The 19462-nt window shown below is 43.5% G+C and overlaps 1 protein-coding gene across 1 annotated transcript in view; it reads left to right on the top strand.

Annotated features, from left to right (window-relative positions):
* Nucleotides 1-19307, top strand: part of EIF2AK3 (eukaryotic translation initiation factor 2-alpha kinase 3) — a gene marked incomplete at both ends in the record, with an annotated part of 30799 nt that extends 11492 nt beyond the window's left edge. The window contains 12 exons of the mRNA XM_010145010.1: nt 2496-2690; nt 4594-4724; nt 6438-6672; nt 6915-7077; nt 8354-8491; nt 9000-9122; nt 9717-9937; nt 10245-10357; nt 11385-11507; nt 12745-12894; nt 13888-14656; nt 19140-19307. Of these exons, the coding sequence (XP_010143312.1) occupies nt 2496-2690; nt 4594-4724; nt 6438-6672; nt 6915-7077; nt 8354-8491; nt 9000-9122; nt 9717-9937; nt 10245-10357; nt 11385-11507; nt 12745-12894; nt 13888-14656; nt 19140-19307 (2529 nt within the window). The remainder of the gene's footprint in view (nt 1-2495; nt 2691-4593; nt 4725-6437; nt 6673-6914; nt 7078-8353; nt 8492-8999; nt 9123-9716; nt 9938-10244; nt 10358-11384; nt 11508-12744; nt 12895-13887; nt 14657-19139) is intronic.
* Nucleotides 19308-19462: the final 155 nt, after the last annotated feature.

Here is a 19462-nt window from a genome sequence, read left to right as displayed (position 1 = left end):
CCCCCCCCCCCCCGCCATTTTTTTCACTCTGGCATTGTCCTTCAGTGCAGTAGCTCGCTCTTTCCTGGTGTGTTCAGCAACAGCAGTTGTGTCTTTTCTCAGCCTTTCTTTCCCAGTGTCGCACAGGACGTGCTGCTCCCGTAGCTGCCCTCAAGGTTGGGAGCAGGGGCAGGTGCTCAGCTGACCGAAGAGGTCTTGTCTGTCTTCTGCAGCTGATGGGGACCGAGGTTCTAACAGACGAGCAGGCAGTGCCCCACTGTTGGGGAATGTTTTGAGGCATACCAGCCATGACCTGATTTGACCTGAATCTTGGGAGTACACAAGTGTCTGTTGTTGGGTTGAGCTTCTAGCGGGTTGAGAATTTGGGTGTGTGGTTCCCAGGCATGGCCAACGTTTTGCTTGTTGTTTGCTGTGGAAAATTTCATACTCAGACACTGGAGCTTCAGGACAAGTGAGATGCTTAAGGTGACATGTACCGCACTGTCCCCAGAGCCCGCAGAGTTCTCCGCCGAAAGCCCCCCTGGCTCAGCAGCAGTTCCTGGGCAGTTTGCACCACTGCCTCCTCTCCCCACAAGCCGATGGGATGGTCCACAGCCCTTGGAGTACGCTGCGTTACGAAGCCATTGCAGTAGAGTCAAGGGTATCTGAAAGTCTGAACTTGCAGGTGGCTGCCACTGGCACGTGTGTGGTTTGACCACATGATATGAATTTAGCTGACTGGTGACCAGTAGAATTTCTTCAGGATCTGACTTTCTGAAGTCAGCTGATGGCTGGGTTTGGGCTTCGCCCTGTGTGCTGGAGCAGTGGTACAGGAGCCGGTTGGGATTTTGTATATTTGGAAAGCTGCATATAAAAAGAACCTTTGCTAATCGTTCTTATTTATGTATGGAATATCTCATCTTGCTGGAGGTGAGCATGGGCCTCCAAACTACTTGCAGGTACCTAGACCACGTGCAGAAACCTTACAGAGGATTTATTAATGCAAAGCATAGCTGCACAGGCTAAAAGCGTCATCAAAATTATGATGCATTTCTGAAGGAATCGATTACAAAACCATTTTATGATGTTACTCTTCTGCGTTGAATGTTTTAGCAAGATACTCCAGCATGGTCACAGCTGCAACTTTGGGACTGGCATCTTTTGTTTTTAATAAGGTATTTGCCCAAATCTGCATGCCTTTGTTTTGCAAGACCCAAGACTGCTCTTGAATGTGAACGTCTATTCCACATTGCGCTCCTGAGAGGAGTTTTTACTTTCATTGTCAGTCATCGTGAGGCTTTTCAAAGCCAGAAAGCATCATTGTTGGATCCTCTTGGGATCTTACATATAGTCACCAGTGTTGCGGGTAACTCACCTGAATTTTCTTTTTGAATGAGGTGTGTCAAAGGGTGTAAGATCGTAGTCGTGACATATGCGCATTTCAAGGTCTGTCTTTCCCTCCCTGTTTAGGTGCTGTTTGCTTGTCTGTGACCCAGTTAGAGGAATAAAAAGTCTCATGTCAGAGAAAATTTTAGTCATGCAGAAGGTGTGGTTTTCAGATCCTCATAGTGGTTCCGGAAATAATAACCAGAAACCTTTTGGATCTTTTGTATGGCTTTGTAATACCCATCTGTGTCTTGGCGTCTGAGCAGGAGTGGTTCGTGAGAAGTGACTGACAGACATGTACCAGAAGCAGACTTTAAATCCTACTGTGTAAAGTATCTGAATTTAATGTCATTATGTTGTAGGATACTGCCCAAATGGACAGAGGTTCTGAAAAAGCGTTAAAATCCTCCGTGTTCATCCATATCCTCAAAAGCTGAGATTATGGGAATTACAGTTGCTCGCCGTTCTTGATAGGCACAGCCACTGTGGCTCCGCAGGATTAGTTACGGTCTCTCCTGCCAATAATGAGTTTCTTAATAAGTCCCTTAGTCCTCACTGACAATGACTCACTTCCTATCTCCTGGAAAATCTCAGTGTAATGGATGAAAAACTGTATCCCGGTGAAGATTTTTTTGTTTCTTTGGACAGATATTCTGGAGCAGTCGTTAATTGTAGAAGAATCTCAGCTTTTCTTTTAAAACCGAATTCAGTCTTCTGATCTAGAGAGCATGATTCTGTGTATAAATTAAAAGGATCCTGTAGTAAACTAGCTGTGGAAATTAACACCAGTGAAGCAGAACTTTACCTACAATGCCACTGTCTTGAAACTAGCACAAATAATGGGCAAAACTTGCACTTTAACTGTGACTGCCTCTTCAAGAGTGCTTCTCCCCGTCTTGAGTTCTCCACAGCTCGGATGAATACTCGTCAACTGATGGAGCTTTAACTTTCAGACTGAAAGTCTTCTGTCTTCAATATAACTTTGAAAAATATGACTCTGGGGTATGAAACAGGGCACCAGAATATAGTGCATTGTACTTGCTTATACAGCGTTCTGTTTCCATTTGTGGTGTGCGTGTTTGACAGAACTGTGGTGAAACGGGAGCTAACCTCCAATTCAATTACCTCAGGTATTCGGAAACAAGATGATAATCCCTTCCTTGGACGGGGACCTTTTCCAGTGGGATCGGGATCGAGAGAGCATGGAAGCAGTTCCTTTCACAGTAGAGTCTCTTCTCGAGTCATCCTACAAATTTGGCGAGGACGTTGTCTTAGTTGGAGGAAAGTCTTTGACGACCTATGGGCTGAGCTCATACTCAGGGAAGGTAAGAGCCTGAAAAGTTACCTTGTGTACGTGTGTTTTGAGCACTGTTTGGCACACGGGGTGCTCTTGAGATTTAAACTGCAGTGCAGCCCAAGTGTACAACTGCACGGCACAGCAGAGCAGAATCTGAGCACTTGGGCAGCGAAGGGGGGGAGTGCGGCTGGTGCAGGCAGAGGTGTGGCTGAGCCCCTCCCTGTATCTCCTCCTGCCTGGGAGCACCCGCTGCATCCCCTGGGCTGGCTTTAACGCTTGCCTCACCCTTTGCTAAGCTGAGTGCCACTTGCTAAGCCAACAAAAAACTGTTCCTTTTGTATTGGTTTTCTTTTGTGCTGGGTTAGCTGTAGCCAGCTCAGCGAGGGGTTGGGGAGTGCCAGAGCCAGCTCAAGTGAAGGGACAAGGCTTTTGCGACCAGAGATGAGTGAGGGGAAAGAAGAGGGATGACCCTTTCTGCTGACCTGGGAGAGTTCAGCTTTATCATATTGCTCTGCTTGAAGTAGACTTTGCTGTTCAGCTTCATGCATATCAAAGAAGACTTTAGGTGACGCTGTTTTCACAACTAATGAGGGATAGCTGCTTGAAAACAAGAAAAACATTCAACATATGCAAAAGTTTAAGATTCATAGTTGTTGTCAGAGAGTTCACTGTCTCCTAGAATAAGTTTTCCTTACAGTTTAAAGTCATGTGCAGAAGCTAAAACCTACTTGCTCTCAGACTAGTTCAGAAGGTATTTTTCTTCTGAAATCCACTGGTTAAAAGTATATATTTTGAAAGAAACACAAACATAAAAGAAAAAGGCTAGAAAAGAGCACCAGAATTAATTGAATTATTCCGAGTCCTAGAATTGACGCCCTTCTCCCCCTCCTTAATGTCAGATGTCATTAAAGTGCTCGTAGATTGTGAGTGAAGAACAGACATTTGCTAAATCAGAAATGTTGGTGCATTTTAAAACAAGTTGAAAAGTTTTAAACTTGCAATGTTTGTTTTCCAAAACTCAGTATTTTAATTGTGGCCGTGCATTTTAACGTAGAACACTTCGGTGGCACGGCATAGAGCGATCACCAGTGATAAAGAGCATAGACCCAAACCAAGAGTTCATGAAATTGTGTTGGTTTCCTCACTGATAGCAGAGGGTACTGTGCCCCAGCAGACTGCTCCTCCCCACCACGTTCAGGAAGTGGAAATTTTGGTTTCTGCTTTGATTCCTGGCTTATGCTGACAGTAGCAAAGGTACTTCATACAGGAAATAGTGCCTGACTCTTCCTCCTTAGGAGTTTGGTCACTCTGTTGTCTTTGACAGTGTAATGTTGATGCAGAATTCCTGAAAGGGTGTTCAACTCCCTTTTCAAAATACAATAGCTCGTATAACCCGAATTCTGTTTGAGGCTGCAAAGCCTGTGTAACCGTGAGAGCTAAGTAGGGTTGTCTTGCCCCTTTAGTAGCCTACAAGGCAAAGGGGGAAGGCCCTGCACTGAAGAGGAAAATCAGTAGGACTTCATTTGGACCTAACAGAGTTATGCTGAGACAAATACAGCTCAAAAGCAGAATTATGCTGTGGGTCTTGTAGAATGTTCTTTCAATGTCCATAGAAACATAGAAATAGTGGGAAAAGAGAGAGCTAAGGTTGCTTTCTGTTAGAACTAGAAATATGTGCAAAATAATATCCAAAGGTGGTCAAAACAGCCCAAACTGTAGACCTCCTAGAAACTTCCGAAAATTCGAGTTCTGAAAAGCCCTTATCTCTTAAACCAGGCTTTTCGACATCCCTTAAGTGCAGCACCTAAAATCACAGAGCTCTAAGTCACCTGTAAGGATGGTCAGCTTTGAACGTTGCTGTTGCTTATGTTTGCTTGTCCTGAAGTTCTTCAGAACTTGGACACATGTGCGAGTCTTGCCTTGTGCCTTAGGTGAAGTACATCTGCTCAGCCATGGGCTGTCGCCGGTGGGACGATGATGAGGCAGAACAGGAAGAGACGCTCCTCTTGCACCGAACCCAGAAGACAGTCCGTGCTGTTGGGCCACGCAGTGGCAATGAAAAGTAAGTGTAAGAGCTGTTCAGAAACAATCCGATAGAGGTAAGTTCTTAATACATCATGCTTTAAGGACTTGACCTTCTTTTTACTCTCATTGGACTAGAAATTGCGCAAGGGAGTTTAGATTGTTAACCAAAGGAATGCAGCAGTCTGCTGGCCGGGATCGGACCCCTTTGTTCTTCAGTGCTTTTGAAAAACAGCTGGAACTGCAGTTTCATAGATGAGTAGACAGAAGAGATACGTGCACATATTTATTCCTTCTAAATCCAATTAAAATTACTCCCCTTATTTTTGCACACATCAGAAGAGTTTGTTGCTGCTCTGCTGCATAAGACAAATGTCACTTATGTTTGTTCCAGCTGTTGATTTTTGTACAAAGGAGACGGCTTAAAAGTCGTCTTACAACCTTCTGATTGCCTTTTCAGTTCTCGCTAGCCGTTCCCGGTTCCCCTGCTCCCTCTTCTGTTCGCAGCAGGGTGTGGCAGGTCGGGCGTCTGTGGTGAAGCACAGAACCTAGTTACAGCTCCAGTAGATGAGCAGATCCGATGTCTGAAAGAGAAATCTTGGGTTCTGTGGTTCTTGGAGACTGGTACGGGCAGGGAGGGCTGTGTCACAAAAACATGCTTTTCCCTTTGTACATCTCTTTCAAAACAAAGTATGACATCTTGTACACCCGAATCCTCCCGTCTTGGTAGGCAGAAACAGAGGTGCTTTCCTGGTGACACAGCGTGGCCGCTATGGAGTTTACACAGTAGATCTGGGGTTTTAATCCGGAGAAAGAAAAACTTAATAAGTCCATTGAACACATAAAATCTAAGTTTTTACCATAAGGGTGTAAAGTCTTTCAGGAGACAGTTTGGGCTCCTGCTGGTTGCCAGACTGGTCCCAGGAAATTTTGGGTATCCACACATACTCTTCAAGAAATATTTTGCCCCTTCGTGCTGTTCAGACTTGCCATCCTTTCCCATCTGTATCTTCTCTGGATCATGGGAAAAAGAAAAGAAGTATTCTTTCTCATTTTGAAAATAATTTCCAGTTTCCACCCTAGTTTGTTGGTTTGCAGAAATTAAAGAGTTTTTGGCGATGCAGGACAACTCCGTGTTCCTTATACAGCTGTCTTTTTCTAGTGCTAGCCTGTGGGACACGAGCAGTCCTCGTTTCATGAAGTACCTGTCAAAGAGATCCTGTGTTATGCTGAGTGTGGGATTAAAACAGAAAAAAAGAAGCATTGCCCTCCCCCCCACCACCTACCCCCGCTTGAAAAACCTTACATTTCAAATGAAATCCGCGTTATTAATGAAATAAATTCTACACAATGTCTTGTGTAGAATGCTGCTTCCTGAATGCTTTACACGCGATGCTTTCATGAGCCTCATAACATTTTCCTACTGAACAGACCCATCCTGGTGATTTTAATTGCCCTCACCATACATCTATTGGTCATCCTTTGGTAATTGCCCTCACCTTACTCCATTGGTCCTGCTTCACCAGCTGTTTTCTCAACTCACCCATCATGTTGGGACAAGGTTTCTCAGTTTGTTTGGTTTGGATTAGCACTCCCCCTTCTGGTACAGTTACGCTGATCTGACAGTTTGAGTTTACTGTGAAAATATGGGCCAGATACAGGTAATTCAGACGAAGGATCTTCTGGACAGAGGATTTGGGACTTCCTTGGAATATGTAAGTTGTTTTACAAAGTTTTTCTCTTTTTCTTTAAGGTGGAATTTCAGCGTTGGTCACTTTGAGCTGCGTTATGTCCCAGATATTGAAACTAGAGCCGGATATATTGAGAGCAATTTTAAATCAAATACGAACAAAGAAGAAACAAAAGTCATTTCGGATGTGGATGAGCAGGAAGCTGTGACGAAAGATACGGTGATAAAGGTCTCAGTAGCTGACTGGAAGGTGATGGCTTTCAACAAACGAGGAGGACATCTGGAATGGGAATACCAGGTAGGGGAAAAGGCAGAACATTCAATGTTAGCAAATCAAAAGTTCTGCAGCATCACAGATGATGTCTGTCATCTTGGGTTTCAAGTGCTCTCCTCCTAAAGGAGCACACATCTGCTTGTAATTTTTTTTAACTGAAGTTCTGACTTTCAGCTGCTACATCTGTTACAAGAACTAAACCAAGGAATCGAAGCGCGTTGTTTAGCGTTTGTCGCTAATTTTCCGGTTCCCTCTCTCTTCTTCAGTTTTGCACTCCAATTGCTTCTGCGTGGCTGGTTAAGGATGGCAAAGTAATTCCAATCAGTCTGTTTGATGACACAAGTTACACTGCAAACAGTGAAGTTCTGGAAGATGAAGAAGATCTCGTGGAAGCTGCCAGAGGGGCCACAGAATCCAGCGTCTATTTGGGTGAGACACTGATGGCAGCATTTTCTGTAGGAAACATTATTCTTTTCTCTGTTGAGGTTGTAGAAAAGCAGATCTTTCTGTACTGGTAGATTACAGTTGAGGGGAAGCTGTAACACATCCAGGTTGATGTATAATGAAGGCTGCAAAATATGACCCACGTTGCTTCATAAATGCCAAAAAATTGAGGCTTCTCTAACAGGTACATATCCCAGAAAGGCACCTTGACCTGATTTAAAGGCTTTCAAAAGGTAGCGAGACGTGTTCCCATCTCTTCCTAGCCTGCTCTGCTGGTGTCCTTCAACATCAGAGTTCTGTGTACTCGTCTTAGAAATTCTGATTGTTACAGGAGGTACAGTATACCTTTGGCTATGGCAGAATTAACAGCTATGACTGTTCAGCCTAAACAGGGATAGTTAAAAGAGTGATTTTTATTTGTTTATTTTCCTTTCTAAAACACAAAACATTTCAAAACCATAAAACTTTCCCATTTTGATTCTGAAACCTTTGACTGCTTTGTAGTTTTGATACACTAGAGATGACTGAAAACCTTGAAACCTTCAAAGACAGGTTTACAGTTACCAAGGCAGTCTTGTTGCTCGCTGAGCAATAAGCAACATCTCCCTCGAAACCACCGATTTGCCACATGAATTTTTTTCCTCTACTCTGATGACAGTAACTTACCATGAAGAAATTTCAGTTAAGATTTTATGTTTTCAACCAGCTGTCAGAATTCATTGGATGTGGTTCGTGGTAATTTGGAATTGTGGCCCCACGTCCTTGTTCCTCTCCTCTCCCTAAGACTCCTGGACTCTAAGACTTGGTTTCTTTAGCCTTTTGCTGTAAGTCTTCAGACCTTGTAGCTTTCCTGTTAGTAGTTGCACAGATAAAGGGTGATGCTTGGGAGAAGTCAGATTGTTGCAGCCTTCCTGGTAGCGGCTGTTGAGGAGTAATCTGCACCAGCATTAACAAGTGTGGGAAGTTTGACAGAAGCCTTACCTCTGCAAAGCCTAAGCTGCTTTGTAGCTCTTAAAAATAGTTGGCGTTGTTCTGTGGCACCACCTCTCCAGCTGAAAATGAGATGGCCTGATCTCCTGTTTTTTCTAGAACAGAGGGAACATATTCCTTGAATTCATCCAGCCTAGCCAGCAGAGTCAGTATCTCAGATTCTCTGAATATAAATATTTTCAGAAGTGTTTTTAACCACATATTTTAACTGGGCAGTTTTACTCTGAGAACTGAACCTGACGACTAACATGCTCTCTGGTTTATTATTTAGGTATGTACAGGGGCCAGTTGTATCTTCAATCATCGGTCAGAATTTCTGAGAAATTTCCCACCAACCCAAAGGCTCTGGAATCCCGGAAAGATAATGCAATTATTCCTCTTCCCAAAATCAAATGGAAACCTTTAATCCGTAAGTAACAATTCAGAGTTCCGTTCACTGTCTTAGCTCTGAAAAGACAGGACATCTTTCTGATTTCCAGTAGGTTTCAAACTAGTCTACTGTTTCCAGCTGCAAACCAGTTCAGGAACCCTCTCTGTGCTTTATTAATTGGCTTTTTTTTTTTTCTGATTAAATCTTTAATGTCTGCTTTCTTTTACTGTTGATTTGACAGAGTCTCTTTTAATAACGAAATGTTGCATCTTCTAGATGAAGTTTTTCAACAAATAGAAGGGTTTTTTGCAGTGATGTGACAACAAATGAACTGAGTTGTCCAAAACTAGTATTTTGGCAAGGGGGAGGGATGTTAACTGTTACCATAAAGTAGCCTCCTTAATGTTTTCTTGCATTAATTTTGGTTCTTATGGTCTGGGCCAAGAGATATTTTCTAAGATTATGCAATTGGGGTTCTCATTAAATTAACAAATAACTGAATTTTTATAACAATTCAGCTCAGAAAATTGTGTCTTTCTATGCTTAGATTCCCCTTCCAGGACTCCAGTGTTGGTGGGGTCCGATGAGTTCGATAAGTGTCTCAGCAATGACAAGTATTCTCACGAGGAGTACAGTAACGGAGCACTTTCAGTTCTGCAGTATCCCTACGGTAGGTTGAAGTTCCAAAGCTTGAAGAGTTTCAAAGAGCCGTGTATTTATTCCATTTATTACCTGTGAAATTCAACACATGGCCATTTGTTTGCTCTTAAATATGAGTATTTTTTTAACATTTAACAAGTGAGGAAATTATGGCCCAAACTAGGATTTCCAAATCGTGGTGTACGTGGTGTACAAATTAGTGCCTCTCAAAGCACTTCAGAGTTGGAGAGGTTGCTGCTGCAGAGGTACTGTGCGTGCTGCCGTAGACGCTGATAGCTGGTCCGAGGGGAAAAAGCTCATCAATTATTTTTTTCAGAAATTGCTAGAGTCTCAGGCTGGCGGTATCAAGTTTTCTGTACGGAAGATACTCTGGTTTAAAGCTATCGGCGCCTTCTGAAGAGGTGGTAAACTTTGCTGGGAGACCGAGTTGCCATGACGTACACAACCTCGATGAACTGAATTTGCTTACGTGCCATTTAAAATCATGGGGCGTGGAAACAAAAATAGCCTGTGTCTGTTGAGGAAACCTGTTAACGAGAAGACAAAGGTGTTTGGTGGTTACCTAGAAGTAATGCTATGCCCTCTTTGTGTCTCTTCTACACAGATAATGGTTATTACTTACCCTACTACAAGAGAGAGAGAAACAAACGTAGCACCCAGATCACAGTTCGATTTTTTGATGATACGAACTACAAGAACATTCGCAAAAAAGATCCTGTGCTTCTGCTTCACTGGTGGAAGGAAATTGTTGGCACCATTATATTTTGCATTGTTGCCACAACTTTTATTGTTCGCAAACTTTTCCATCCCCATCCTTATAGCAGAGTAAGTATTTTTTTGAGTCCTAAATACAGAAGGGGTTATTCTAGACTTTTCTTTTGGTTTTGAGTCTGCAATGGGTAGTATTAATAAGTTAATAACTAATGAGATAACAAAATCAAAAGCCTCAATTTATTGTTCTATCTCTCTGTGAAGGCTGTCAGCTGCCACACACAATTTGCTTAACTGCTTCAACCATATCTGAGGTCTCTGGAAATTATTTAATGCTGTATTTAGGGGTACAAATTGCTCTCAGGTATTTAGGGAGTTGAATTTGTTTGGTTTTTGTTCCTGTTTTGGTAACCCTTGTTAGCTGCGGAAGGAATCCGAAACCCAGTGTCAGACCGATAGTAAATACGAGCCCACTTGTGGAGAAGTTAAAGACAGCAGCTGGAGTGATGTCAAGAACTCGGGATACGTGTCAAGGTGAGCTCAGTTCAGCACAACATGTACAGGGTTTCTAGTCCATGTGACAGCTGATATTCTCTGGAGGAAAGACGAGGTGTTCACTTGTTCTTACCTACCCTGTCCTAGTCCTCCGACTCCGCAGAGTATTCAGCAACTGCCACAAAGAAGCCCGTCACTCGTTCCCGATGGGAGGTGGCAGCTATGATTAGTTTAAGCAGTCCCGGAGAGTCTACAGGATACCTGGGGTCAGGAATGTTGCTCTCATGCTTCCTGCTGCAGTGTGAAATGGGTGATTGCTTCTTGGAGGCCTTGATCAGTGTTTACTGCCTCTGTTTCTATATTTATGGATGAAAGCAGAGGAGGGCAGTTGCAGATGGAAACAGATGATGGTTTATATACCCTGCAGAGTCAGCAGACTATATTTGGAACCTCTGTAGCTGTTGTGAAGGGGTTGGTTAGGATGGCAGAGTGTATAGGGGCATGTCATGATACTCTGGAGAAAATGTGACCATTTCCTGTACATTTGTAACTCAGTAAAAGTCAGAACTGGGGAATTTAAAATGCGGAAGAATAAGAAGGGCAGTGAGATTTAAGAACAGGGATGTTTTGGAAGGGCTGCAGAAATAGGTGTTTGGGGTGCAGTTAAAGACAAATCATGATTTGGAAAAACTTAACTGTCACCACCTAGTTTGGGTTTGGAACCTTGGGCTACATACTCATGGTCCATGATCCAGTAAGCGTGGAACCTGGTAATTCTGAAAATGTCTTCAGTGTGTGCTGGGCATGCATAATGGATCTTGCTGGGCTGTGATAGACACTGAATAAATGCATAATCAGCAACTGTCCGTTTCATAAATAGGGAGCCATCTGCTTGCCTCAGGGGGTGAGCAGGGGAAAACTGCTTCAAGTCATTCAGTATGTTTTGCCTGTACAGAAATATTTCACTCTTAGTCATAAATGACTTTATTTTTCGATTGCTACTAATGCATTTTTCTCCTGTGTCCTCCCTCCATTCTTCTGTCCCATCCTCACACCCTTCTCCCAGATACCTGACAGATTTTGAGCCAATTCAGTGTCTGGGTCGTGGAGGTTTTGGAGTAGTTTTTGAAGCCAGAAATAAAGTGGATGACTGCAACTATGCCATCAAAAGGATCCGTTTGCCTAACAGGTAATGAATGAGTTTGTCAAGATCTAGAAGTAATGAATGAATGGTGGGATCCCGTCCTACACTGAACCATCTGTTCCTGAACTGATTTCCCAGCCACTACATTTGGATGAATGACACACTTTTTAATGGGGGGGCTGATGTAGTTTTGGCTTCAAGAGTTTGGCATATGTAATCACAGCAGAAGGGTGACCTGCTTGGCTAAAGTACCCGCGTAGCAGGGCCCTTGGGAGGACGCTGCGGCTACAGGGGAACTCCTTTGATTTCCCTGATGAATAGAGCCTTTGATAACAGGACCAGTTATTTGCAGCGCTGTTAATTTGTTTTTCTCCTTCCTCTCCTTACCTTTCCTACTCCACCTTCTCTTTCCTCTCTCTCTCTCCCTCACCAGCTTCTCTGAGTCCATTTGTTTCATTTGCTGGTCCTACAACCCCTACCTTTTCTTCCAGTCATAGGTGGTCAAGCCATGCTGCTGAATTACCCTACACAGAGCTTGCAGCAGTTCCTTTTAGTGGGAGATGGGAGACACTGCTTCTGGAAATCTCAAGTTAGAACAGCAACAGGCAGGCCAGTAGAGGGAGGGGGTAAAGCTATGAAATCTAGAATTACTATATTTTCGAATGTGTTCAATAAGCGTGACTATTTAAGATTAAAGGTTTTGTTCAGAAATTTAAGGTAGCCTAAATTCATTTCCAAGCATATTCAAACTCCTTAAATAAAACTATCTGACCTCGTTTCATCCAGTTACCGTCTTATGAGGAGAGATTATTGACTTCAGTAAGAGAGCAGGCAACCTGCTTTCCTGTCTGTAGAACGGAAATAGTCTCTATGCAGTCTCCTTATGTTACACCAATTAAAAAAGAAATCCTAAGGTATTACTGACTGTCGTCTGTTGTGTCAGTGTCTTCTACATCCCTGTAGAACATTGCTGTTCAGTGGTCTTTTTTTCTATCCGTGTAAATAGCTGAGAGCAAGATAAACCTTTTCTTCTCAGTTTAGCCACCTGTAATTATTTGAAAAGAGATAACTAAATACTTAGGAGCATGCTCCTCCACACTTCTAGCCTGAAGGAGATACTCAGGGGAACTGAAGACATACCTGTCTTTTGGTCTGAAGAGCAGTACTGCCAGCCTGGTTTATACTGGGCTAGCTTTGATTAAAACCCTTTGCAGAAATGTCTGTACTGTGCTGTTGCTTTATGTGACCGTGTCTCTGTTGTCTTCCTCACCCCAAATCATAGGGAGCTGGCTCGCGAGAAGGTGATGCGGGAAGTCAAGGCATTAGCTAAACTTGAGCATCCAGGTATTGTTCGGTATTTCAACGCGTGGCTGGAAGCTCCACCTGAGAGATGGCAGGAAAAGATGGATGAACAGTGGTTAAAAGATGAAAGGTAATTCAAGGGGTTTTTTCTTTTAACAATTTCGTTTGACATTGTACATCAACAGCACTGGAAAACTGGTAGAAGATCCAGGAAGATGGAAAGTAGGAAAGAGATGGCTATTAACTCAGCCTGTCATGTTCAGTTCAACAGGGTGCAAATATATCACACTTGTGCTTAGTATCTCCCAGTTTCTGGGCATTCTGTTGTGTTAAGGTCCTTCTTTGAGCTTAGGAAACCTCTTGTAGTTCTTAATTTAACTTCTGTAATCAAATCCTCAGGTGGTTGGAAGGTTGGAGCATTGCTGCTGTGATTCAGTTTTAAGCTTTGGCATCTCTGCCTTTGTTCCTCTGCGCTACTTTTGTCCTCCTTGTTGTCTTGGTTCGGATGGATCTGATTCAGTACGCCAGTGCTTCAGTGAATTATCTCTGCAGAAATATGCAAGGGATAATCAGAGTGACCATTTATAATGCTTGGTAGAAGTAGGTTAAAAATGGAAAATTAGATAAAGGAGTTAGAGGATGTGAAGAGAAAGTGGGTGTATGTTAGTGTTTAAAGAATGAGGCCTAATACAAGACTATTTAATGGTCTCTTAATAACATCTTAACAGGCCTAACAATTTTTAGAATACAGCGACCTTTATATTTCAGGCATCAAATTAACATTTCACAGCTGTAATTTGTCCAAGGCAGTTTAAATAGTCATTGCAATGCATGTTCTAAAGGAGTGAAGTTTTTCAAGCTGAAAATGAGCCTGATTGCACATTGGGAATCCAGGCAGCAGAGCTTGCTATATTTTCTTTTATCAACACTCCTGTCCCAATAAGAAAACATTATTCTTTCAAAAAAACCCCAAACAAACAGATGCCAAATCCTGGTCTTTGGTGACTCCCACACTTAAGACGTGGTTCTCAGTGGTAGCAGTTTTTAAAACCTGGGCTTCTGAAAATGCATTTCTAGTGGAGTGAAGTTCTATAGTATTCATCTCTCAATTTTGTTCTTGTAGCACCGACTGGCCCCTCAGTTCTCCAAGTCCGATGGATGTCCCATCATTTAAGATCAGAACAGAGCCATGTTCTACAAAGGAGCACGTAGAAGTTATTGCCACTTCATCAGAGGGGGGACCGTCTGTGGGAATACCCTGTGGTCAATCCGATTCATCTGGAAGCCAGTTTTCTCCTCTGGAATTTTCTGCCACAGACAACAGAGACTTACACCAGTCAGAAGATCCAGTGTTGAACCTTCAGGACAGTGTCCTCACAGGCTGTGACGTAGAAGACGGTACCATCAACAGTAACGAGCTGGGCCACTCCTTGGAAATCTGTTCTTCAGCTGCTCCTGGTGTACACCTGAGGGAAGGGACCTCCTCTTCTATCGTGTTTGAGGATTCTGGTTGTGGCAACGCTTCTAGTAAGGAAGATAAAGTTGATGTTTCACTCGATGAGAGTCTTTCTGAGGATAAGGCAAAAAGTACAAAGGAATCTGACACCAAGAAATCTGCTTCAGGAAGTCCCCTCTCTGTTTCTCCACCAAGGCCAACAAGTTTAAGCCTGGACCTTTCTAAAAACACTGCAGAGAAAGTCAAGCCCGCCTCTCCAAAGGTGTACCTTTACATCCAGATGCAGCTCTGCCGGAAAGAGAACCTGAAAGACTGGATGAGCAGAAGATGCACGATAGAGGAGAGGGAAAGGACAGAGTGCTTGCAGATATTTCTGCAGATAGCTGAAGCAGTTGACTTTCTGCATAGCAAAGGATTAATGCACAGGGATCTCAAGGTTCGTATTCGTAGGTTACGGAAGGAAATGCGTTGGGTTGTTTTAATTATTTATTTATTGGCACGATCGTCACCAAATGACTGAACTTTGTAGATTCTGGTGGTAACTTGTTATTTCCCGGCTGTGTCCTGCAGGCAAATGTTTCCTGGTTTTGTACGGTGAGGTTATCTCTGGATCTATTGTATCTTGAATTCTCGGTTCCCAAAGTATGCAGAAGTCTCAGGTGTTGTAAAATTCCTGACACGGGTGGACTGACTCAGATGGCACACAGGGTAGCTGTCCCTCCACTGCGTTACATGCTCAAGCATCGGCAGTTCCAAATTTGACCGCTCCTAATGTGGCAGTGCCAGGCTCTTTAGCTCAGTGTCAAGTTCTGCTCTGAACTGACACATCAGGAGTGTGTGGATACAGGTGACGGATTTTTTGTCTGTGGTACTTACTTGGCACTGGAGACAAATCCTGCTAAAATGGTTGACTCTTAGCAGTGACCTCAGCATGGGTGTTAGAAAACCAGAGTTAACATCTCTACAGTAACCTGGAGCTGTGGTGCAGTGCTTCAGGAAATAAACATTAATCGTTCGTTAGTGCAATCAAAGGCTTTCTTACAGCAAGACCTCTTGTACCTGGCACAGAGCAGTTGTGTTTGTTTCATGGCATCTTTAACTCGGGTTCTTTGTCCGGGGCTGTTTGCTGCTGAGCTGGGGGGCAGAGGAAGCCACTTTGGATCCTGTTCTGCCGTTTCACGTGAAGCAGATAAATGGCAGTGTTAAGTTTATGGTTGGACGCAATGATCTTAAAGGCCTTTTCCAACCTAAATGATTCCAGGACTCTAATTCGGATATATTCCATCTTATTTCTAGAGCAATATTGCCTAAAAGCAGCATGGTTAGAGAAAGAAAAATTAAGTATTACTGGTCTAGTAATGGAGCTGAATTCTCACAGAGCAGCTTTCTGAAGGATTTGTAATCTTTTTAACATCTGCTAACAGCCAGATGGTTAAGACTGGGAAGGTGGTTTTTACCTCACCTTTAACGTAACCTAAGTCACAAGTAATTTTTCGTACTTTTCTTTCATTTTACTTCTGGTCCTGTGTCAGTGCCTCATCTTGCTGGAGCTTTCAGCACTGGAAGTGTCAGTATATGGTACCAAATATCAGGATTTAATTAAAAAGCCCAGCTGAAGTTAGTCTTATTATAATAAGATACATATATTATTTTTAAGCTATATATGTAATAATTATATAAGAGAAATGGATTGTTATTGCCAGATGGTGGAGAGGCAGTTCCTGTTCCTCTTTGCTTATTTGAGGAGGCATTAATAGGTATTCTTCTATGCAGTAAATCCTGAAATGATTACAGCCGTTGTTGTAGCTCCTCAGGTGGTAACCACGTGGTATCAGTAGGAACAAACGATAAAAATGCCATCTCGGATGTGGCAGTAAAAGGGGATTCAAATTCACTAATGCTGAAAGGCTGAGTCCAAGTTAGAAAAACTCATGGACACACCCAAGGATTTTCTTTCCCACTCGGCATTAAGCAATTGCCCTGAACAAGAGCTTGAGAAAGTGACCGCAGAAGTAACTCAATCCCTGTCCCACCGCGTTGCTAGACGTGTTCATGAATAACCTTCCTTAGCAATACTGTCCGTCGTAACCCTTGCAGTCTTTACCGAGATCACCCTTCAGTGAACCCTGTGTAGGTCTTCACTTCAAGCTGTACTAATCTCAAATCAACAGCTGGAACATCTCGAAGCTTCAATATTGGCAGCAATGTGAACACGACATTTTATTTTTGGTATGAACGACTTGGAAAGGCTCCCCCTGAACAAACAGCTTCCTGCTATAGAAAACTTCCCACACGTTTATAGGTGTTTCTCTTGGATCCTGGCAGTTTGTGTGGCCCAAACACCAGCCAGTATTTTTAATTATTTTTTTTCTATAATTTTCAGAAGCTCCTAGAAACATGTCTCACCCAGTTTGGTAATTTGTCCAGGAGGTTGGTTATGCAGCCCTAAGTTCCTGCCAGCAAACTAAAATAGCAAAAATAACTAAAAAGCAAATAAATACTAAAATATAAAAAGCCTACAAGACAAAGCAGTGTTGCCTTTGCTAGAGGCAGAGCTAACTGATAGCAGAGGCGAGTTCTTGCTCCCACTGACACCAGCATAAACACACTGACCTGTGTGGAAGTAAATCTGTCTGCACGGGCGTGAAAAGATTCAAGAAGATCTTTGAAATATTTAAATTAATGGTGCACATTGAGATGTGTTAATTAGGCTCCCACTAATCAGACACACCATGATGACAAGATGGGCGGAGTTGAGGTAGGCAGGTGTAGAGGTCGCAGTTCAAATTCTGCTGGAGAACGTGGAGTACAGAAACATCAGCCTGTCTGTCAAGGGAGGTGACTGTGGCTCCCAGGATAAGCTGTCCGTCGTGCTTGACAGCTTGGAAGCGATGAGTTTCTCAGAACTGCAAGGACAGTCTGAGGTATGTTCTGCAGCGCTGACTGAATTGAACAGTAGTTCTCCAGATGTGCGAGCAGCTTATTCACATCTGTGAAAAAAATGGGAATTCTTGTTCTGATTGAAGAACCCGGAGAGAAATTTCTTTGTGCATGGGACAAAATTAATTTAACTAGAGGGTGGCTGTATCCTTCTGACTTAAATCAAAATTGTGGGCATCACCTCAGGCTTCCACTTTCCAAATGTGCTCATGGTGGCTTACTTTTGCTGGCAGCTTGTGATAGCAGAATCCATTCTCCTTAATCTGCAGAAACTACACGCCAGCCCATTCGGGGTCAGTCTGTTTTCAGGCAGAGAAGTAAAGACATAAAACTTTGTGTTAGGGAGAATTTTGCTCTGAGAAGCAAGACAGATCCTGTTGACTTCTTGCGTGTTCATTGGAAGAGGAGGAGAATGGAGATGAAGGCAATGGGATACAAATCCCTGATGGGGACGCTTGTGCCTGGAGCGCTAGAATTCCGACACAAAGGTTTTTGTCAGCGTGGGTGTGCAGTCAGAGGGGAGGTGCTGGACAGACGCTTCAAAGAGCCTGGGAGCGCTGTGGCTTTCCAGGGTAGGACCTCTTGTGCACTAGATGAGTTGTGGCTCTGCAGGGCATGACGTTGATGACAGGAAAATACAGCGGGAGATAAAACCTGGCTCAGAAGGCAGTTTTAGAGGCAGGATGTGGGCACTGTGGAACTTAGACAGAACTATTTCTGTAGTGCTTATCGCAGCTTGCTGTTGTGTAAACAAAACAAGCCTATTTTCTGTCATGTTTCTCTCTTGCTCAGAGTGGCTTTATCTTTAATTGAGGAAGTCGGATGGATTTTGAAATAGAATCACAGAATCACCTGGTTGGAAGAGACCTTTCAGATCATCGAGTCCAACCGTTCCCCTGCACTGCCAGGGTCCCTAAACCATGTCCCTCAGAACCACAAAATAGGTCACCTTTGTGGTCCTTTAATCTTGTGGAAAAATACTGTCAAAGTATGGACCGTGTTCTCCCAGCCTCAAAGGTCCAGGAGCTCCGAGAGGAGCTTGCCCAGCCCCACCTGCCTTTTCACCACGCCTGAGCCCTCTCCCCGTACATAAATTCTGCTGCTTCTCCCCCTTGCAGGATCAGTCTGTTCTTCCCCCAAAACGGTGTGGCTGGCTGTGTTTGGAACTGAGGTGGAGTGGTTGTGCTTCACAGAAACAGCCATTCATGCAGTGCAGTGCTGTTCTGTCAGCAAGAATGCCAGTCTCTCGAAAAACCACCGGAGACACGTACCATTGGCAAGGGGGCATCTCAGTGCAGTCTCTTTATCAGCAGGTTAAGCCAGGGACGGTGGTACGTGGCAAACAAGCTAACAGAGTGTTAAGCCAGATCATCGCTTGCTGCTCTTGTGAATTGCAAAGTTCTTAAGCTTCTGTCAAAAATAAACGTGTAATTCTGTTACACAACCAGCTGTTCCCACGGTTAAAGTGCCCGGTGCCAGCTGCGGAGCAGCCTTTGTCCCCAGACCTCCGATGACTCTGATTTAACATCAAGGGGATGTGCTGCCTGCTGGCTAATAATATGGTGAATGAGTTTAGCGCCCAGAGATTGGAATTTAAAAGATGAGGAGTCGGAACCCCAGCATCTGGTGTGAATTTGCCCTGTGACCCAGAGGGGGAGAGTTCTCTGTGCTGTTCCCAACGGCTCCTCACTCCTCTGTGTGTTACTCAGCAGACCTACGTGGTGCTAGTAAACCTCTACTGGACTACAGGAGTGAGCCGCCTGAGTTTCAGGAAGGGAGACTACTTAATGCAGGAGTAATTCCTCTTTCCTGAACAGCTGAGATTCTTGGCTGGTTCTGCTGACCCGATGTTTAATGAGCATTTTTAGCCTTGGCAGCGTGGCTTACCTGGATTCGAACAGAGTGCTGCGTCAGCTGAAACACAGAGACTTGTTCATCACTGACATATTTTTTTTCTTTTCACCTCTTTGTTTTCTTAGCCTTCCAATATATTTTTCACAATGGATGACATAGTAAAGGTTGGGGATTTTGGACTGGTGACTGCTATGGACCAAGATGAGGAGGAGGAATCAGTACTTACCCCAATGCCAGCTTACGCCAGGCACACAGGACAAGTAGGGACCAAACTCTACATGAGCCCAGAACAGGTTTGTGCTCTCTGCTCTAAAGCCGCAACTGGCAGTGCCTGAATTCCCAGGAGATCAAAGATCAGGCACTCTTTCTAGTAAATTGTTGCAATCAAATTCTTTCTCATCAAAACTGAATCAAAAGTAGAGTTTTGAGCTAATATTTTTAATATTAA

Source organism: Buceros rhinoceros, unplaced genomic scaffold (genome assembly GCF_000710305.1).
Source record: "Buceros rhinoceros silvestris isolate BGI_N320 unplaced genomic scaffold, ASM71030v1 scaffold15331, whole genome shotgun sequence".
NCBI classification, from domain to species: Eukaryota; Metazoa; Chordata; class Aves; order Bucerotiformes; family Bucerotidae; genus Buceros; species Buceros rhinoceros.
The sequence above is the reverse complement of the archived record's forward strand: the minus strand, read 5'-3'. Positions and strand labels throughout refer to the sequence as shown.